The sequence below is a fragment of the Pristiophorus japonicus genome, chromosome 11 (assembly GCF_044704955.1).
Source record: "Pristiophorus japonicus isolate sPriJap1 chromosome 11, sPriJap1.hap1, whole genome shotgun sequence".
Lineage (NCBI taxonomy): Eukaryota > Metazoa > Chordata > Chondrichthyes > Pristiophoridae > Pristiophorus > Pristiophorus japonicus.
Genome location: NC_091987.1, coordinates 73,693,793 through 73,716,449, shown reverse-complemented (window position 1 = coordinate 73,716,449; position 22,657 = coordinate 73,693,793). Strand labels below are relative to the sequence as shown.

The following is a 22,657-nucleotide window of genomic DNA, read 5'->3' as shown; positions in this document are numbered from 1 at the left end:
AAGTAGTCAAGAAACTAAACTGTAAACTACGTTACTTAAATACAAATTTAATTATATAGAACAAGGTGTACAGTGCAGAATGGATGGCAGTGCAGGTGGTGTGCCACAACTGCAGCATGTGAGAGTTTGTGGAGAGCATTATGATCTCGGACAACCACGTTTGCAGTAGGTGTTTGCATCTTGAGGAACTTCAGCTCAGAGTTGTTGAGCTGGAGTCTGACATGCATACATCGTGGGGCATCAGGGAGGAGGAGAGTTACCTGGACACTTTGATCCAGAAGGCAGTCACACCCCTTAGGTTAGGTAGTGGTACAGGTCTGGTTAGTGGTCAAGGACAGGAGGGTGTCTCTGCAGTTCAGGCAGGTAAGGGGACCCCCAGATACAATGCTGGAGGAGCCTCAAAATTTGTCCTTATCCAACTGCCTGTGTGGTTGAGGGAAAAGTCTGCAGGATGGATGAGCAAGCTAATCGTGGCACCATGTGCAGGAGGCCATTGAAGTGGGGGGAGTGAAAGGAAATGTAGTTGTGGTAAGGGACAGTAGAGTCAGAGGGATAGATACTGTATCTGAATGCGTGAAGCATTCACAACAAAATAGATGAATTAATAGCGCAGATACAAACTAATAGGTTTGATCTGTTAGCCATTACGGAGATGTGGTTGCAAGGTGGCCAAGGTTGGGAACTAAATATTCCAGTATACTTAACTTTTAGAAGAGAAAGGTTAAATGGAAAAGGAGGAGGGGTAGCCCTGATAATAAAGGATGGGATAAAGACAGTAGAGAGAAAGGATCTTAGCTCCGAATATCAAGGAGTAGAATCAGTTTGGGTGGAGCTAAAAAACAGCAAGGGGCAGAAAAGATTGGTGGGAGTTGTTTATAGGCCCCCAAACAGTAGTTGTAATGTAGGGCAGAGTATAAATCAGGAAATTAGAGGTGGATGTAACAAGGAGTAATACAGTAATCATGGGGGACTTTAATCTACATATAGACTGGGCAAACCAAATTTGCAGTAATAGTGTGGAACACGAATTCTTGCAAAGTATACAAGATAGTTTTCTAGATCAGAATGTTGAGGAACCAACTAGGGAACTGGTTATTTTAAATCTAGTATTGTGCAATGAGAAAGGGTTAATTAATAACTTTGGAGTAAAGTGGCCCTTAGGGAAGAGTGACCATAATATGATAGAATTTTATTTTAACTTTGAAAGTGATTTAGTTAAATCCAAAACCAGGGTCTTACATCTAAACAAAGCAAACTATGTCGGCATGAGGAGTGAGTTGGCTAAGATAGATTGGGAAACTACACTAAAAGGTATGATGGTAAAAAAGCAATGGCAAGCATTTAAAGAATTAATGCATAATTTAAGGCACAAAAATCCCAGAGGAAATGTGGTCTAACTGTGGCTAACAAGAGAAGTTAAAGATAGTATTAGATCAAAGGAAGAGGCTTATAATGTTGCCAAAAAGAGAAGTAAGCCAGAGGATTGGGAGGATTTTAGAATTCAGCAAAGGAGGGCTAAGAAATTGATAAAGAAAGGGTAAATAGAATATGAGTGTGAACTAGCGAGAGACATAAAAACAGACTGTAAAAGCTTCTATAGGTATGTAAAAAGGAAAAGATTAACTAAAGTAAATGTGGGTCCCTTACAGGCTGAGACAGGAGAATTTATAATGGGGAATAATGAAATGGTAGGGAAATTAAACAAATACTTTGAGTCTGTCTTCACGGAAGAAGACGCAAAAATCTTCCTGGAAATAGTGGAGAACCAAGAGTCTAGCGAGAATAAGAAACTGAACAAAATTAATATTAGTAAAAAAAATAGTACTTGAGAAATTAATGGGGCTGAAAGATAATAAATCTCCAGGACCTGATGGTCTATATCCTAGGGTTTTGAAAGAGATGGCTATAGAGATAGTGTCATCTTCCAAAATTCCATAGATTCTAGAACGGTTCCTGCAGATTGGAAATGTAACCCCACTATTTAAGAAAGGAGGGAGAGAGAAAACAAGGAACTAAAGACCAATTAGCCTAACGTCAGTAGTAGGGAAAATGCTAGAATCTATTATTAAGGACGAGGTAACAGGGCACTTAGAAAATAATAATAGGATTGGGCAGAGTCAACACGGATTTGTGAAAGGGAAATCATGTTTGACAAATCTGTTAGAGTTTTTTGAGGTTGTAACTAGCAGAATAGATAAGTGGGAACAAGTGGTGTATTTGGATTTTCAGAAGACATTTGATAAAGTGTGACACAAGAGGTTATTAAACAAAATTTGGGCTCATGGATTGGGAGTAATAAACTAGCATGGATTGAGGATTGGTTAAAAGATTGGTGGGAGTTGTTTATAGGCCCCCAAACAGTAGTTGTAATGTACGGCAGAGTATACATCAGGAAATTAGAGGTGGATGTAACAGAAAACAGAGAGTAGGAATAAACGGGTCATTTTTGGGTTGGCAGACTGCAACTAGTTGGGTACCGCAAGGATCAATGCTTGGGCCTCAGCTAGTCACAATCTATATTAATGATTTGGATGAGGGGACCAAATGTAATACATCCAAATATGCTGATGATACAAAGCTAGGTTGGAATGTAAATTGCAAAGAGGCTTCAAGGGGATATAGACAGGCTATGTGAGTGGGCTCAATATGGCAAATTGAATATAATATGAAGACATGTGAAGTTACCCACTTTGGTAGGAAAAATAGAAAACAGAGTATTTTTTAAATGGTGAGAGATTGGGAAATGTTGGTGTTCAGAGGGACCCAGGCGTCCTTGTATATGAATCACTGAAAGTTAATATGCAAGTACAGCAAGCAATTAAGAAAGCAAATGGTATGTTGGCCTTTATTACAAGAGGATTTGAGTATAAGGGTATATAGGGCCCTGGTGAGAGCACACCTGGAGATTGTGTGCAGTTTTGGTCTCCTTACCTAAGGAAGGATATACTTTCCATAGAGGAAGTGCAACGAAGATTCACCAGACTGATTCCTGGGATGAGGGGATTGTCCTATGAGGAGAGATTGAGTAGACTAGGCCTATATTCTCTAGAGTTTAGAAGAATGAGAGGTGATCTCATTGAAACATATAAAATTCTTACAGGGCTTGACAGGGTACATGCAGGGAGGATGTTTTCCCTGGCTGGGGAGTCTAGAACCAGGGGTCACAATCACAGAATAAGGGGTCGGCCATTTAAGACGGAGATGAGGAGAAATTTCTTCACTCAGAGGGTGGTGAATCTTTGGAATTCTCTACCCCAGAGGGCTGTGGAGGTTCAGTCGTTGAGTATATTTAAGACAGAGATCGATAGATTTTTGGATATTAAGGGAAACAAGGGATATGGGAATAATGCAGGTAAGTAGAGTTGAGGTAGAAGATCAGCCATGATCTTATTGAATGGCAGAGCAGGCTCAAAGGGCCGAATGGCATACTCCTACTCCTATTTCTTATGTTCTTACATTCTTATAACTTTTTGACCAAGCTGTTTGGTCATCTGTACTAATTTCTCCTTATGTGGCTCAGTGTCAATTTTTTTGTTTTCACTCCTGTGAAACATCTTAGGACAGAGGGGTCAAGGGTGATTTTTAAGAGGAGGGGGTGACAATGGTAGTTTTGAATGGGAAGACAACAGTACCTGAAGAGAGAGAACCATTTATCATGTCAACTATCATGGAGGCCAAAAAAGGATGTTGTGTGGCCAGCAGTTTAGGTGGAGAAAAGAAGTCAGGAGTTACCTTTGCTCTCCAGAGTGATCCTGGGGCATTAGTGGTCTTGACAAAGGAGAATGAAGTTTGATTTGGTTACGACATAGTCTCTGAAACCGAAGCTGATACAAAAGCTGAAAGGGGTTAATAATTAAACTCTCTCTCTCAATTGTAATACCTTTCTCTTTCTCCACTCCTTTTTCTTTTCCATTTATAAATTACTTAATTTTTCTTAGTTGTTTGCCGTTTTTTACTTTTTATTCGCATTTTTTAAGCCTAATCCTTTTCTCTCGCCAGTTCCCATTCTGTGACTTCTCTTATTCTCCACATATCTTTTTTATCAGATGTGTTGCATCAGTTCTGGACATGCCTAATGCAATTCCTGTTGTATAAAGTTCCCTCCCCTGGTGCTACCATGTTCTCTCCTCTCTGGGAACTACAGTTGGTTCAATCACTTCTGTCTAGTTGTAATTTGGACCTTCTGTGAATTATTTAAACAAAAAAAAAGCAGAATAAAAATGGCATCTCTCAAGGTAAGAACTATTTATTTATCAATGTTAGACCTAAATATGTTTCATTTATCACAGGGGCCAAATTTCAAAAATATTTTCCGTTATTGTTTTACTTTCACTAATGTTGATATGATCCACTAATACTTATTGATATAGTCCTTGGTTTCAAATTACTCAGGAGGTTAAAAACCTTAATTCAAAATATTTTCTATTCTCTCCCAATTAATTTTGTGTTCATTTATAACTTTTCTTGGACAATTTATTTTTCTGTAATTGTATTATCTTTCCAACCACTATTGGCATACTATAGGTCGATTTAATCTACCTATCCGTCTGTAAATTATAATCACTTTTTTGTTTTATTGTTGAAATTCTACTGCATTTTTGTATTCTTTCAAATGTTTGCAGTAGCTGAAAGTTGGTATCTTTTGGAAATAAAACATAGCAATGTTTTTTTGGTTAAAGACCAGTAAAAGCAGTCTGTGACTGTGCATTGCACAACTTTCAGACTTTGATCACAAACATAGATTTCGAAACTTGGGTTTTGCATGAGCAATAGCCAATGAGCAGGAGGCTGAAAGTATCCGCCTACCAACAGGAAGTCACAGTTACAGTTGGAACATCATCCTGTGCCTCCTCATTATTACGGGGTATATTGTAAACATGTTAAACAATATTGTTGCCTCTTTAAAATTTCATCATTTTAAACATATCCTTTGTGATTATACAAATGCTTCTGTGATAACCCATTCTTAGTTTCCTCAAAATTAATTGGGAAAGAAGGAGCATTCACCAATAGAATTGAGGAGATGAACAAATGGTTGGCAGGATGGTGTGAGCACAACCTTCTTACCTTCATAAATAACTGGGAATCCTTCCAGAGAAAAAGATACAAGTATAGGAGAGATAGGCTGCACCTAAATCATGTAGGAACAAAAAGACTTGTAAGGAACATCAAGGCAGCATTAGCAAATCATTTTAACGTGGGGGAGGGGTGAAAAGGCAGTGAGTAAATAGATCCCAGATTAAACAGATCATCGGGTAGAAGGTAGTCAGTAGGGCTGTATTGACTCAGAAACTCAGACACGTACATGAACTGGAGACCAGGAATAGGCAGACACTGGTGGTTGTGTGAAGAAGGAGAACTATGCAAGGTATACAACCAAATGCTAGAAGCATTAGAAATAAAATGCTGGAACTGGAGGCTGTTATAGAAATATCAGAAACATGGCTAAATCCAGAGGATAGACATGAATATAACATTCAGGAATATAACAAAAGAAAGAAAGAAAGACTTGGATTTATATAGCGCCTTTCACGACCTCCGGACATCTCAAAGTGCTTTACAGCCAATGAAGTACTTCTGAAGTGTAGTCACTGTTGTAATGCATCATCATCATAGGCAGTCTCTCGAAATCGAAGACTTGCTTCCACTCTAAAAGTGAGTTCGCAGGTGACTGTACAATGCAAACGGGAATTACAGTCTCTGTCACAGATGGGACAGACAGTCGTAGAAGGAAAGGGTGGGTGGGGAGCCTGGTTTGCCGCACGCTTCTTCCACTGTCTGCGCTTGGTTTCTGCATGCTCTCGACGACGAGATTTGAGGTGCTCAGCGTCCTCCCGGATGCACTTCCTCCACTTAGGGCAGTCTTGGGCTAGGGATTCCCAGGTGCCGGTGGGGATGTTGTACTTAATCAAGGAGGCTTTGAGGGTGTCCTTGAAACATTTCCTCTGCCCACCTGGGGCTCGCTTGCCGTGTAGGAGTTCAGAGTAGAGCGCTTGCTTTGGGAGTCTTGAGTCAGGCATGCGGACGCTGTGGCCCACCCAGCGGAGCTGGTCGAGTGTGGTCAGTGCTTCAATGCTGGGGATGTTGGCCTGATCGAGAACACTGACGTTAGTGCGTCTATCTTCCTAGTGGATTTGCAGGATCTTGCGGAGGCAGCGCTGGTGGTATTTCTCCAGCACTTTGAGGTGTCTACTATATATGTATAGAGTAATGTATAAAGTGTTTAGAAAAAACAAAGCAGCCAAAATTCAGCTCCCCAAAAAAGTCACTTACCGCCAAAAAGTAGCGGCCAGGCGGCGAAGTTATGCTGCCGCCGACTTCTGATCTAATGGCCGCCACGATTAAAATTCACCTCGGGAATTTTTCTGGTGGGCCCCACTTCTGCCCCGCTGCTGCTGACCGTCCTAAGTATATCATCAAAGGATGCACCGCCGATCGCCCGGAACTCCATGGCACCCCGCGTGAAATTTAGCTGGAAAATAGTAGATCCGCTGCACGGTGCCCCCCAACAGCTTTTTCTGTCGGTGCACTTTGTCTTTTGTGTGTGAGCCACGTCAGCGCAGCAGCCCTTCAAGGGGCGGGTGCACTGCCGCAGTCGCCATGCTGGTTTTTGCCGGCTGACTACCCGATCGGCCGGACAATGGTGGCCCAACCGAAACCTTCCCTGGTGGCCCAGGGGCCCAAGCTAAATAATCGCTGGTTCACTCCCCTTTAAAGTCAGGGATACCTGGGAAGTCAAATAAGTTGATCCTGTGAAAGGTAGAAAGCTGCAGAACGAACTACTCTAAATAGATATTTCTTCAGTACAGTAATGTAGTGATTATGTTACTGGACTGATAATCCTGAAGCTTGGACTAATAATCAAAAGAACAAGAGTTCAGATCCCACCATGGCAGTTTTAGAATTTTAATTCAGTTTAAAAAAAATCTGGAAATAAAAAATAACTGGTATCAGTAAAAATGATCATGAGGCTGTCAGATTGTCATTAAAACCCAACTGGTTCACTTTAGGGAAGAAACCGTGCCGTCCTTACCCACATGGACTCCAGTCCCATACCAACGTGGTTGACTATTAACCACCCTCGGAAGTGGGCAAGCAAGCCATTCCGCTGTATTCTAAAACTCCCATGGTGGGATTTGAACTCTTTTTTGATTATTAGTCCAAGCCTCGGCGTTATTAGTCCAGTAACATAATCACTACATTACTGTACGCCCTCCCGTATGGCTCAGAGACATGGACCATGTACAGTAGACACCTCAAGTCGCTGGAGAAATACCACCAACGATGTCTCCGCAAGATCCTACAAATCCCCTGGGAGGACAGACGCACCAACAATAGATTCCTCGACCAGGCCAACATCCCCAGCATTGAAGCACTGACCACACTTGATCAGCTCCGCTGGGCAGGTTACATAGTTCACATGCCAGACACGAGACTCCCAAAGCAAGCGCTCTACTCGGAACTCCTTCATGGCAAACGAGCCAAAGGTGGGCAGAGGAATCGTTACAAAGACACCTTCAAAGCCTCCCTGATAAAGTGCAACACCCCCACTGACATCTGGGAGTCCCTGGCCAAAGACCACTCTGAGTGGAGGAAGGGCATCCGGGAGGGCACTGAGCACCTTGAGTCTCGTCGTCGAGAGCATGCAGAAATCAAGCGCAGGCGGCGGAAAGAGCGTGCGGCAAACCAGTCCCATCTACCCTTACCCTCACTATCTGTCCCACCTGTGACAGGGACTGTGGTTCTCGTATTGGACTGTTCAGCCACCACAGGACTCATTTTAAGTGTGGAAACAAGTCTTCCTCGATTCCGAGGGACTGCCTATGATGATGATGATGTACTGAAGAGATATCTAACGAGAGAAATACAAAGAAACAATGCAGCGATTCAAGAAGGTGCCCCACCACTTCCTGTTCCGGGCAACTACAGATGGGTAATAAATGCCGGACTGGCCGGCAATGCCCAAATCCCAAGAATGAATAAAGCAAAATGTCCAATGACCCAAACTAAAACTAAGGATAAGCTATAGACCACAAGGTCAACATAAGAAGGAGAACATTTGCTCTATGAAGGGATCAAAAGGTTAGATGAGAACAAGAAAGTTATAATGGAAGACTTCAGTCATCTTTAAATAAATGGAGGAAATCAAGTGATGCATGGGTAAATGTAGTGCACAACTGCTTCTTGATCTAATGCACCAAGGAAGCCACGAGAACTGGTATTCATTAATGACCCAGTAAACATAAAAGAAATGGAACTCATAGCATCCCTGAGGGAACAGTGAGCTGAATACATAACTTTAAAAAGGCAAAGTTCAACAAAATCAGGGAACAACTAAAACAAATACAACACTTTAGTAGAAGAAAAGTTAAATACATACCCAAAACCAACAAGCTCAGACTAACCAAACATGACCCTAAATGGATTAACAAACAAAAGCGAAATAGAGGGAAATGGCTTGTATAAATACTGCAAGGACAAAGAAGAAGGGGCTCACTGGGAAGAATATAAGAAAGTGCAGAAACACTTCAGAAAGATGATCGGAGAGGCAAAGGAAGACCTGGAAAATGGCATAGCAACTGAAGCTAAGCATAACGGTAAAAGTTCTTTCGGTGCAACTATAAGAGCCCAGTCAGGGAAGAGGTGAAAATCATAAAAGATGAAAATGGGGTTGAAATTGGGGGCACAAAATAGTAAATATGATGACTTATCCCGAGTATTCACAGAAACATAGAAACATAGAAAATAGGTGCAGGAGCAGGCCATTCGGCCCTTCAAGCCTGCACCTCCATTCAATGAATTCATGGCTGGACATGCAACTTCAGTACCCCATTCCTGCTTTCTCGCCATACCCCTTGATCCCCTGAGTAGTAAGGACTACATCTAACACCTTTTTGAATATATTTAGTGAATTGGCCTCAACAACTTCCTGTGGTAGAGAATTCCACGGGTTCACCATTCTCTGGGTGAAGAAGTTTCTCCTCATCTTGGTCCTAAATGGCTTACCCCTTATCCTTAGACTGTGACCCCTGGTTCTGGACTTCCCCAACATTGGGAACATTCTTCCTGCATCTAACCTGTCTAAACCCATCAGAATTTTAAACGTTTCTATGAGATCCCCTCTCATTCTTCTGAACTCCAGTGAATACAAGCCCAGTTGATCCAGTCTTTCTTGATAGGTCAGTCCCGCCATCCCGGGAATCAGTCTGGTGAACCTTCGCTGCACTCCCTCAATAGCAAGAATGTCCTTCCTCAAGTTAGGAGACCAAAACTGTACACAATACTTCAGGTGTGGCCTCACCAAGGCCCTGTACAACTGTAGCAACACCTCCCTGCCTCTGTACTCAAATCCCCTCGCTATGAAGGCCAACATGCCATTTGCTTTCTTAACTGCCTGCTGTACCTGCATGCCAACCTTCAATGACTGATGTACCATGACACCAGGTCTCGTTGCACCTCCCCTTTTCCTAATCTGTCACCATTCAGATAATAGTCTGTCTCTCTGTTTTTACCACCAAAGTGGATAACCTCACATTTATCCACATTATACTTCATCTGCCATGCATTTGCCCACTCACCTAACCTATCCAAGTCACTCTGCAGCCTCATAGCATCCTCCTCGCAGCTCACACTGCCACACAACTTAGTGTCATCTGCAAATTTGGAGATACTACATTTAATCCCCTCGCCTAAATCATTAATGTACAGTGTAAACAGCTGGGGCCCCAGCACAGAACCTTGCGGTACCCCACTAGTCACTGCCTGCCATTCTGAAAAGTACCCATTTACTCCTACTCTTTGCTTCCTGTCTGCCAACCAGTTCTCAATCCACGTCAGCACACTACCCCCAATCCCATGTGCTTTAACTTTGCACATTAATCTCTTGTGTGGGACCTAATATGACCAACATGCCCTTTCCGAACAATAAATTAGTTCACTATAAATCAGATGGAGGTGCTAAACAGACTGAATGGCCTCAAAACAAATCAAACCCCAGAGGTGGTAGTTATTTATCCCACAGTGCTGAGACAGACTTGGAAGAAGACTTGTAAGGCACTAACAATCATTATGAAGGAGTCAATGGACATGGCGGAGGTGCCAGTAGATTGGTAGCAGGCTGACGTGGTGCCCATTTTCAAAAAAGGTGAAAAAACAGACACAGGCAACTATTGACTTATTGGTCTTACTTCCATTCCATGTAAAATAATGGAATTGATTAACAGAAACAAGTTTGTGGATCACTGTACAATGATAGCGTAGTTAAATGCAGTCAGTGTAGACCCAGGAAGGGAAGATCCTACCTGACCAACCTCCTCGACTTTTGTGAGGAAGTGACAATCCAAGTAGACTGTGGTAAGCCCAATGATGGAGTATACCTTGATTCCAAAGGGCTTTTGACTAAATTCCACAAGAGGCTAATAATTAAATTTATAGTGATGCAGGTTCAGGGTGAATGCTGGAAATGGATAAGAAACTGGTTGAAGGGTAGGGAACCATGAGTACTCAGTAGAGGTGTTACATCAGAGTCGGGGAGGGGGTGTGTGGGGATACTGAGTGGGATGTCTCAGGGCTCAGTACTGGGACCACAACTGTTTCTAATTTACATAAATAATCTGGATTCAGACACCCACTGGAAAGTGATCACATTTTCAGATACAGTGTAATACCAAACGAGGATGAGATATGGAATCCGAAAAGGTTGCTCAGAAATTGCAGAATGCGTTGGACAAAATAGGTAAATGTGCAGGTCAATGGCAGATTAAATTTAATTCAAGAAAATGTAAAGTGTTACACATTGGAAGTAAAATGGCTGACAAGCACACTCCATGAGTTATGTTGAAATAACTAAGGATGAAGCTGAAGAGACCAAGGAGGCGTTGTAGAGTCAACACAATGCATGTCCAACCAGTTCGGAGCTGTAATCAACAAAGCTAATAGGATGTTGAACTACACAGTCAAAACAATAGAATATAGGTTAGAGGAGAATAGGTGAATTGCACTAAGATGTCCTCAAAATGGAGTCAGTAGTTAAACAGAATGCTAGGAAAGGAAAATACTAACAATAATTTAACAATGAAGGCTTATAGAACCAAAACATTCCTTGCCAGGGATAGAAAGCAAGCCATCAAAACCACAAATGACTCAATAAGGGAGAGATAAAGATGTCCTGTCTTATCTGAAACCATATCCAATCTCTTTGTTAACAAAGACCTTTGGGAGTAAATGAGAAAATTGGCATGTAGAGTTGCTGGTGCTTTATTGACATGGAGGTGATCGGTGGTACCAGCAGGGCTATGTGAGGTGATTGATACCAGAAGGGCTGAACCCTTCGAACACATGTGTCATTGAGATTGGTCAGTAATATTGAAGAAGTTTGTTTGGAAATTAAGGATATACAAGATAGTGTTTTTGAACTAAATTCAGTCTTCAGTTCTCAATCACAGCCCTTAGATTTTAGTTTAGTTTAGTTCTAGTTCTTTTTCCCTAGTTCTAGTAGTAGTCATTGTAGTACTCGTGTGCCATTCCTAACTATCCATGAGACTCTGAAAATAATTTTAATCAGCCCAACTCTGATACTTCTGCTCTGTTGCAGTATTATTTGGTGCCTATCTGCCGCTTTCATGCTTTACAAGAATACCAAAATGGCACATTACTGATCATTCACTGTCTGTTCTTTTCCAGTACATGTCAGGATTTGGCAATGAATTTTATTCAGAAGATCCTCGCTGTCCTGGGTCCCTACCAGAGGGTCAGGTACGGAACAATTTCCACCTGTTTTTCGCCTGCAGTAAGCTTAAATAACTAGCATTTTTCACTGGGTTCTGACGGTCATCATCTGCACAGCCAGTTTGACAATGCGAAGCCTACCTATGGGCTTGACCTTGTTAAAAATTAACGCTTAACTGTATTTTTCAGGGTACTGCTGAGGAAGCAATCTTTATGTGGGATGTCAGCAATGTTCCCTCTAATTTTGGGGGGTGCATGGCCTCTTTAAGGCCTGTGCAGAAACTTCAGACAGCTGTGCGGCCGTGTGACTGCGCAGCTAAACGGGAACATTGGATGCCAGTGGTAGAAATGATCGACACATGCTACAAGTTTACACCTGAAACATTATAATCTGTCTTTTGTCTAAGATGCCACTGACCTACTGTGTACTTCAGGGGCTAGAACTTCCACTTTGCTTATCACCCAAAAATGGGTGATATTTCCGGCAAGGGCAGTAAAAAAAGGGTTTTCAGATCGCCGGCTTCTCTCCCATTCTCAAAGCACCTAGTCTCCATTTTGAAAATGGGCGTTACTGCGAGCGATATGAAATGGGTGTTAGCGTTAAATTTTTTTGACCTTCTGCCGTCCTTAGCAACAGCATCGCAGCGCTCGATTCCCACGATCCAGGAGGTCAAGGGTCATCATGACATGCGCAGAAGAGGAGACAGATAGAGAGGGAGCTCAGAGGCACTGAAAGTGTGTGTGGTTGTGGTGTGTGCTTGTCTGGCTGTTGTGGGAGACACAAGGGAGATTCACCAGCAGCAAAAAGCCTACTAAGCACCAAGAACATAGTTGGTACCGAGTTTTTGTCCAACAAATAAGATATAACATGGAAGGGATGGAGGAGGCCCTGGAGCTGGTTGCCAGGAACACTGGTGGCAGAGGGCTCCCAGTGGTCCCGGAGCGCGGCACTGCACCCCAAGGTGCCGCACCTCCATTGCCAACGACACATGGGAGCCAGCAGCAACATCTTGCTTCTGGCTCGGAGCATGTTCCCACCTCGGGACCGTCCTCTCCCGAATCAGTCCAAGCAGTGTTTCAGCCGTCACCCCCTCCCCATCCATTCCCAATGTAGCATCGCCTGAGGTGCTCCTCAGCCAGGTGGCTTTGAGTCAGGAGGGGAAGGGGTAGAGATGGGGAGGAGAAGTGGGGGGGGGAGGTGGGGAGGGGAGGTGAAGGGTTGGATTGTACAGAAATACTGATGATTTCAGACTAATGTTCAGTTTAAATGTTTTTTATTTAACAAAACCTTATAGCGCATTGGCTCAGAAAGCTGCACCATTACATGCTGGTGATTCCTTAACATCAAAGGGTATAATCACACTTAACTGCAATCAACTTAAACTTTAACTGTCACCAAGATGATGCCCACCATTGATGTATCACCTGCACACCCAGCAGTGTGTCAGTATTGCAAATAACACCAACATTCTTTCAGGCAAAGCGATCATTGATAAGCTCCTGACATGAGGCTCTGGCAGCTATCATGCCATCATGGGCCCTTTCATGTGGTCTAGAGGGGGGCGAGGGCATGGCTTCAGCATCAGCCTGATTGTCTGGGCCGATGCCAGCGTCTCCTCCTCTTCCTCTCTCTGGTGAGGTGGACTGTCAGACTCATCAGGCAATTCTTGTCCCCTCCTGATAGCCAAGTTGTGCTGCATGGAGCACACCACCATGAATTGAGCTACCTGCTCAGGGTGGTAATGAAGTTCGGTCCGGGTATCTAAAGTGCTGTTTCAGCACTCCAATGGTTTTCTCCACGATATTGCGAGTTGCTCTGTGGCTCTCGTTGTCTTGCCTCTCGGCTTCGGTGTGGGTATCATGCAGGGGGGTCATCAGCCAGGTGGCGATGCCATGTCCTTTGTCACCAAGCATCCAGCATTGACCTTGTGGCTGATTGTTAAACAAGTCAGATACAGTGCTCTCACGCAGGATGTGAGCTTCATGGATGCTGCCCGGAAAGTGAGCATTCACTGACAGTATAATTTGCTGGTGGTCAACAACGAGTTGGACATTCAGGGAGTGGAATCCCTTGCGGTTCCTGAAAACCTCTGCATCCTGAAAAGGTGCCCGCATCGTGATGTGCGTAGAAGTCTATTGCTCCTTGCACCTTGGGGAAGTTTGCAATTCTGGAGAATCCTAGAGCCCTCTCACTCTGTGCCTCCCTGGTCATAGGGAAGCTGATCAAGTCCCTCCTGCGTGTGTACAGGGCTTCAGTGACCTGTCTAATGCAGCAATGTGTGGCATGCTGAGAAAGTCCGCAAATGTCGCCAGCTGTGGCCTGAAAAGAACCCGAGGCTTAGAACGGTGACTTTGACCTCGATGGACAGTGCAGTACTGATGGTGCTGGCAGGCTGTAGATCTCCCCTTATCAGCTGGCGTACCTCAGTGATAACCTCTTTGTGGACGCACAGTCTCCGAAGGCAGGTGGTGTCAGGCAAGTCGAGGTAAGAATGCTTCTCCTTGTACTTGCAGGGGGTGTAACGTCTGGTCCTCCTCATCAGTCTGTCACGTCTTACATTGGGCACATGATAGAGTGGAGCGTACCTTCGACGATCTTGAGTCTGCTGCATGTAATTGGTCACCAAGAGAGGGTGAGAAAGGACAGGCCCCATTGCAGTAGCTCTCTGTTTTCCACCGATTGGTCACAAACAAGGAATGTCCCGATGAGGACAGGTATTGAATTCCAATCGGTCACTGTATGGTCAAGATGTTTTTAGAGATGTTCACATCAACTCCAACAATCTGCAGAGTACATCCGAACTCCGCCGAGGTTGAAGCACAGCAGCCTTTTAAAGGATGCGACATGTGATCTAGAACATGGCGCCCATAACCCTGTGATTAGTTCCGGTTAGTTCCACTTTTTCTGGGCGTTTTTTTGGGTGAGCGATATTGTGGGCGATATGTGTGTGCGGTGGTGAAATTGACGCTGGGTGATCTCATGACCGCTAGTTTCGGTAAATATGCTCTTTATGACAAAAAAAAAGTGGGCGGGCAATATTATTGAATCTCGGCGTTAAATCCGTGCGGAAAGTAAAGCTGGGCGATATTATGGGTGTTGATTTCACCCATTCTGATGATTCTACGAGATCCACCTCCTGCTTCATTCTCCCCTAAAACAGCTGAAGACCTGACTTCCCTTCCTGGCCCTTGTACTAGCTCGTGCAGCAGAGCTGGTCTCCAGTCGTCTTGGTTAATCCTTGCCACTGGACCAAGACCTAGCTCTGTCAAGCCCGTGTGGTGGCTGGTGTGCAACAGCCACCACATGTTAAAAAAATCCAAGCACAGGCATCTTTCACCCTTCAGGATGTAGTTTGGGATCTGGAATATTAGGTCCTTCATTGAAACACCTGTGAACCCATCCCTTTTCGGCGTGGAAGCAAGTCATCCTCGGTACGAGGGACTGCCTATGATGATGATGATGATTCCGCCCAAAAAAAGTGGGCGGCCGGTAATATTTTTTCTCGCCGTTAAGCACATGGGAAAAGTAATGCTCGCCGATAAGTTTCCGAAAAATGCCCGTCAGTTTCCATTTTGGGCATTACACATCATTTCAGCAGTAAAATGGGCGTTAGTGGGCGTTAAGCATGCAAAAAAAGTGGAGGTTCTAGCCCTAAGCATTTTCTGCTTTTATTTCAGATGTCTAACATTTGCAGCTCTTTCTCTTTATTTATGCTACAATATTTGTCAATATAAAAGCAAGAGAGTACTGACACTGCAGTTCTGATGGTTAATCATGTTGCTCTGTAAGAATGCAGTATCATCATTCTTTTCTGTCTTCCTACTATTGTGTGTCACTAGTCTGTATTAATCACAGAAGTTTATAATGATGACTGCAATTGCTTCCCTCTATTGAATGTTTTCTCAACCCTCCTTCACATCAAAAGCGAGGTAGCACGCAAACATGAGCGACTCAGGCATTACACAATAGGGGAACATTTTATTCATCCCCATGTCTGACAGGAGGCCTTGCTCCCCTGCAATGTATATTGGAAACTGGGTGGATGCTACTCATGTTTTTCCAATAAAATTAATGGTCAGAAAACAGTGGGCAGCACATGCCCAAATATTCGATATGCGCCACCAGTGGGCAAGGCTCCTCACCGACAGCACTGACTAATTAAAACCCTTATATATAAATCTCATCATCTTCATCATAGGCAGTCCCTTGGAATCGAGAAGACTTGCTTCCACTCTTGACATGAGTTCTTTGGTGGCTGAACAGTCCAATACGAGAACCACAGACTCTGTCACAGGTGGGACAGATAGTCGTTAAGGGAAGGGGTGGATGGGACAGGTTTACTGCACGATCCTTTCCACTGCCTGCGCTTGATTTCTGCATGCTCTTGGCGATGAGACTCGAGATGCTCAGTGCCCTCCTGGATGCACTTCCTCCACTTAGGGCGGTCTTTGGCCAGGGACTCCCAGGTGTCAGTGGTGATGTCGTACTTTATCAGGGAGGCTTTGAGAGTGTTCTTGAACGCTTCCGCTGCCCACCTTTGGCTCATTTGCCGTGAAAGAGTTCCGAATAGAGCACTTGCTTTGGGAGTCTCGTGTCTGGCATGTGAACTAAATGGCCTGCCCAGCAGAGCTGATTGAGTGTGGCCAGTGCTTCAATGCTGGGGATGTTAGCCTGGACAAGGATGCTGATGTTGGATAAAGTAGATATAAAGGGTTAGATTTTAACTTGGGCCACCCAGCTTAAGTGGGGAAGTAACATCCCAAAAATGGCTTAGTGCCCCATTTACAGCGGTGCTCAGGTCTCTGCCACCTTCATTTTGGCTGCCCAGTGGAAGATCTCTTTTACCACCCTATCCAAAGACGTATATGCCGTTGGTGCCAGTGTGTAGACCCAGGAGAAAGTGATGGAAATCTATAGATCGCTGAGAAGTCTTCAATAACTGTGAGAGTATATGCAGCCCCAGCAAAGCCAGGCTCTGTGACAGATTTGCATTCTTCACTGATCACTGATTCAAATAATTTTGATATTGATTGCAATAGATGGCGTCATCAGAAATTTTATAACACATATTGCATGAGTTTTCATAACTTCAATATTTGAGACTGCTAGAATGATTACACCCAAAATTGCAGTCATTTAATCAGTTAATTATGACTTTTTTTTAATTAATAATTGCATTTGACCAATTAGCCGTCTAAATATTAACACGTCAGCAGTTGAATTAATCCTAGATTTCAGATAAACTGCAAGTTGTATTCTTTAAAATCTGACAGATTAGTGTATTTTTAGATTTTGATTTATCTTGCATACCCTCTCTGTCAACCTACAAAACACAGGAAACATATCTGGAAACACTGTACTTCACTTTCGTAAATCGCAACATCCTGAGAACACCGCACAGATCCTTGAGACCCAATCTTCGGCCTCCTGCTGATCTTACCGTCTGAAAGAGAGCATTGCATGGTAGCTTCTGTGCTGCGCTCATTTAAATCAGCAGGTAGCACCAAAACAACAGTGCTGCCTGCACTCTTGCTACAGGCGGGAGTTAACCTCAGCCCTCGGTGGCATCGCCCATTTTCGCGCTTTATCGAATTTCTAGGCTAGTGTCTTTTATATCACCAGGTCCTAAGTCGTTTCAACAGTTTCTGCCGAAATGATTTGTAAAAGCAATTCGCTCATTTTTTTTTTACTTTTCCTTTCTTCTTTTGATGCCCATTAACACACAGAGAACATGTCTCCTGTTCACTCCACGAGTAAAAATTCATTTTACAGAAGCTCCTAATAGAAAAGATCACTGACATCTTGAGTTTGGCTACGCATTCTAGCCAATCACAGCAAGAAGCGTTGCAATCAACCAAGCGACAAAAGACTTCTGGTGATTAACTTGACAAAAATAGTCATTGGCTGCCTTCAGTAAATGGAAGACATTTAATTTGAATTGCAAATTTTACTGCGCAGTTGGAACGATAATAATGTATTAATGCTAGGTTCTAGATATCGTGGAAGTACTTTAACAGATGTTTCCTGGAATCTGAAATTTCCTTTTAAGTAGGTAACCTGCTAGGCCATGAACATTTGTGGTGTTTTTCATTATTGTTATTCTTACCCTTTAGGAAAGTAAGAAAAGATTGCAAGCCAAGTGAATAACTGGAATAAAGTATGCATATCTTTTCATTGCATAATCTAACCTTTCCAATCACATGTTAGCCCAACCAGAAGTGGGACAATATGGGAATAATACCCTCCCAACACATAGGGCTCAATTTTGGCAAGGAGTTGCTCCATTTTTTTTGGAGTAACTTGGTTTTTCTGGCGTAACTTAAAAATCCCCATTTTCCCCAATCAATTTGCACCAGTGTAACTGAGTTAGTTACGATTTTTTTAGGATGTTTTTTTTCTCAAAAGGGGGTGTTCCCAGCCACTTATGCCAGTTCTGCCCATTTAGGCAACTTTGGCCAGCTAATAGTTACTCCAAATCTACTTAGGCCAGCGTATGTGGCCACTTGAGAAAACCCTTGCGGAGAGTTAAAGAAATCGGCGCAGGTAGGTACATCGGAGGCCATTCGACCTGGGATAGGGGCAGGAAGCAGAGAGGACTTGCACCTAAACCACCAAGCCTTACAAACCACCAAACCTGGCAAACAAAACGTAATAAGAATTTAATAAAAAATAAAAAATTGAAGTCCTACCTTCATCTTCAAACTCAGCCCGGGAAAGCAGTGGGGCGGCCGGTGCGGGAGGCCACTTGGCCTGGGATAGGGGCGGGATCACAACGCACTGGGAGGCCACTCGGCCAGGGCTAGGGGCGGGACAACGCACCGGTAGGCCACTTGACCTGGGCTAGGGGCGGGAGCGATTCAACTGGCCGGCATCGGGGTCCACAGAGCGGCTGCAGCAAGCAAATCAACGGAGAGGCTTCAGCAAGCAAACGGAGAGGCTGGGGGCGAGGAGCGATTCAACCAGCCGGCATCGGGGCCCACAGAGCGGCTGCAGCAAGCAAATCAACGAAGAGGCTGGGGGAGGGAGCTAGCAAGCATTGGGTGACAGTGAGGGCGAGGCTGCAATTCAACGGAGAAGCTGGGGGGGTGGGAGAGGAGGAAGAGAGGTCACAAGACTCAAGGGAAGGAGGAGAAGGAGAGAGAGGTCACAAGACTCAAGGGATGGGGGAGGAGGAGGGAGAGAGAGGTCACAAGACTCAAGGGGGGGGAAGGAGGAGAGAGAGACAGGTCACAAGACTCAAGGGGGGGGGAGGAGTAGAGGAGAGACAAAAGACCTTTGGGTGTGGTCCACCCATACAGACCTTGAGGGGGGAGAGAGAGAGAGAGAGAGAGAACTGCAAACCTGTGCTGCCTGCTTTCCTGCCATTTTGACCTTCTTTGAAAGTTTAACTTTAAGTATGGGGGCAATACTGACAATGCCATACCTTTTCCAAGCTTTCTGCATCATTGTGCTACGTAGGAGATAATTGATTAGAGCTCATCACATCAGGAACATCAGAGCCCGTAGGCTGCTGGGCAGGAGGCCTTACCCACCTCGGCAATTTCGAGCCAGGCATTCGTACCTGCAACTGAGTGATGTAGATTGTGTCAGAAGGCTGCGTTTCCACAGAGAAGTTGTCCGTGAGATCTGTGAGTTACTGAGACCAGACCTGCAGCCGAGAAGCGTCAGGCGGACTGCTTTGTCAGTTGAAGTGAAGGTTATAGCTGCACATTCCTTCTATGCCTCCGGATCGTTTCAAGCTACAACTGGAGATGTGTGCGCCATCTCTCAACATGCAATACATGTCTCCATTCACCAGGTCACAACTGCACTGTATGCACGGAGGAATGACTTCATCAAGTTCCCAATGACTGCCCAAGCAATCCATGACAGGGCTGTGGGGTTCTCAAGGATTGCTGGCTTCCCAAGGTACAGGGTGTTGTGTTCCTAACACAGGTGAGACTGCACACAGGGAGGTTAAAGTAACAGTGACCTCAGTCTTTATTAAGACACTCCAGAGTGAGGAACAGGCCTTAGGGGCCGGCTTCTATACAGTGCTCCCAAGGGATGCTGGGATCCCTTGGGACTTCAGGGGATGCACTCCCTGGTGGCGGAACATGGGAGTGCATGCTTTACAGATACACAACACAGGGATGCATTGATTGTACCCACATTGCTTTGCGAGCACCTGTGGAGGATGCCGAGCTGTTCAGGAATAGAACATAAGAACATAAGAATTAGGAACAGGAGTAGGCCATCTAGCCCCTCGAGCCTGCTCCACCATTCAATAAGATCATGGCTGATCTGGCCGTGGACTCAGCTCCACTTACCCGCCCGCTCCCCGTAACCCTTAATTCCCTTATTGGTTAAAAATCTATCTATCTGTGACTTGAATACATTCAATGAGCTAGCCTCAACTGCTTTCTTGGGCAGAGAATTCCACAGATTCACAACCCTCTGGGAGAAGAAATTCCTTCTCAACTCGGTTTTAAATTGGCTCCCCCCTAGTTCTAGTCTCCCCGACCAGTGGAAACAACATCTCTGCCCCTATCTTGTCTATCCCTTTCATGATTTTAAATGTTTCTATAAGATTACCGCTATCCTTCTGAACTCCAACGAGTAAAGACCCAGTCTACTCAATCTATCATCATAAGGTAACCCTCTCATCTCTGGAATCAGCCTAGTGAATCGTCTCTATACACCCTCCAAAGCCAGTATATCCTTCCTTAAGTAAGATGACCAAAACTGCACGCAGTACTCCAGGTGCGGCCTTACCAATACCCTATACAATTGCAGCAGGACCTCCCTGCTTTTGTACTCCATCCCTCTTGCAATGAAGGCCAACATTCCATTCGCCTTCCTGATTACCTGCTGCACCTGCAAACTAACTTTTTGGGATTCATGTACAAGGAGCCTACGGCCACACTAGTCTGAAAACGCCCGATCTCGTCTGATCTCGGAAGCTAAGCAGAGTCAGGCCTGGTTAGTACTTGGATGGGAGACTGCCTGGGAATACCAGGTGCAGTAGACTCAAAAGAGTTTCATGCACAAGGACCCCCAGGTCCCTCTGCACCTCAGCATGTTGTAATTTCTCCCCATTCAACTAATATTCCCTTTTACTGTTTTTTTTTCCCAAGGTGGATGACCTCACACTTGCCGACATTGTATTCCATTTGCCAAACCTTAGCCCATTTGCGTAACCTATCTAAATCTCTTTGCAGCCTCTCTGTGTCCCCTACACAACCCGCTTTCCCACTAATCTTTGTGTCATCTGCAAATTTTGTTACACTACACTCTGTCCCCTCTTCCAGGTCATCTATGTATATTGTAAACAGTTGTGGTCCCAGCACCGATCCCTGTGGCACACCACTAACCACCGATTTCCACCCTGAAAAGGACCCATTTATCCAGACTCTCTGCTTTCTGTTCGTCAGCCAATTCTCTATCCATGCTAATACATTTCCTCTGACTCCGCGTACCTCTATCTTCTGCAGTAACCTTTTGTGTGGCACCTTATCGAATGCCTTTTGGAAATCTAAATACACCACATCCATCAGTACACCTCTATCCACCATGCTCATTATATTCTCAAAGAATTCCAGTAAATTAGTTAAACATGATTTCCCCTTCATGAATCCATGCTGCGTCTGCTTGATTGCACTATTCCTATCTAGATGTCCCGTTATTTCTTCCTTAATGATAGTTTCAAGCATTTTCCCCACTACAGATGTTAAACTAACCGGCCTATAGTTATCTGCCTTTTGTCTGCCCCCTTTTTTAAACAGAGGCGTTACATTAGCTGCTTTCCTATCCGCTGGTACCTCCCCAGAGTCCAGAGAATTTTGGTAGATTATAACGAATGCATCTGCTATAACTTCCGCCATCTCTTTTAATACCCTGGGATGCATTTCATCAGGATCAGGGGACTTGTCTACCTTGAGTCCCATTAGCCTGTCCAGCACTACCCGCCTCGTGATAGTGATTGTCTCAAGGTCCTCCCTTCCCACATTCCTGTGACCAGCAATTTTTGGCATGGTTTTTGTGTCTTCCACTGTGAAGACCGAAGCAAAATAATTATTTAAAGTCTCAGCCATTTCCACATTTCCCATTATTAAATCCCCCTTCTCATCTTCTAAGGGACCAACATTTACTTTAGTCACTCTTTTCCGTTTTATATATCTGTAAAAGCTTTTACTATCTGTTTTTATGTTTTGCGCAAGTTTACCTTCGTAATCTATCTTTCCTTTCTTTATTGCTTTTTTAGTCATTCTTTGCTGTTGTTTAAAATTTTCCCAATCCTCTAGTTTCCCACTAACCTTGGCCACCGTATACGCATTGGTCTTTGATTTGATACTCTCCTTTATTTCCTTGGTTATCCACGGCTGGTTATCCCTTCTCTTACCGCCCTTCTTTTTCACTGGAATATATTTTTGTTGCGCACTATGAAAGAGCTCCTTAAAAGTCCTCCACTGTTCCTCAATTGTGCCACCGTTTAGTCTGTGTTTCCAGTCTACTTTAGCCAACTCTGCCCTCATTCCACTGTAGTCTCCTTTGTTTAAGCATAGTACGCTCGTTTCTGACACAACTTCCTCCCTTCAATCTGTATTACAAATTCAACCATACTGTGATCACTCATTCCGAGAGGATCTTTTACTCGGAGATCGTTTATTATTCCTGTCTCATTACACAGGACCAGATCTAAGATAGCTTGCTCCCTTGTAGGTTCCGTAACATACTGTTCTAAGAAACAATCCCGTATGCATTCTATGAATTCCTCCTCAAGGCTACCCCGTGCGATTTGAGTTGACCAATCGATATGTAGGTTAAAATCCCCCATGACTACTGCCGTTCCTTTTTCACATGCCTCCATTATTCCCTTGATTATTGCCTGCCCCACCGTGAAGTTATTATTTGGGGGCCTATAAACTACGCCCACCAGTGACTTTTTCC

The 22,657-nt window shown here is 44.2% G+C and overlaps 1 protein-coding gene and 1 non-coding gene across 2 annotated transcripts in view; both read left to right on the top strand.

The window, feature by feature from the left end:
• Positions 1–4,220: 4,220 nt before the first annotated feature.
• Positions 4,221–22,657, top strand: part of hgd (homogentisate 1,2-dioxygenase) — a 67,247-nt gene continuing 48,810 nt past the window's right edge. The window contains exons 1-2 of the mRNA XM_070892962.1: positions 4,221–4,235; positions 11,683–11,754. Coding sequence (XP_070749063.1) covers positions 4,221–4,235; positions 11,683–11,754 — 87 coding nt within the window. The remainder of the gene's footprint in view (positions 4,236–11,682; positions 11,755–22,657) is intronic.
• LOC139276509 (5S ribosomal RNA) lies at positions 20,620–20,738 on the top strand. Its single transcript, XR_011595941.1, has one exon. It is a non-coding gene; the product is annotated as a 5S ribosomal RNA (ribosomal RNA).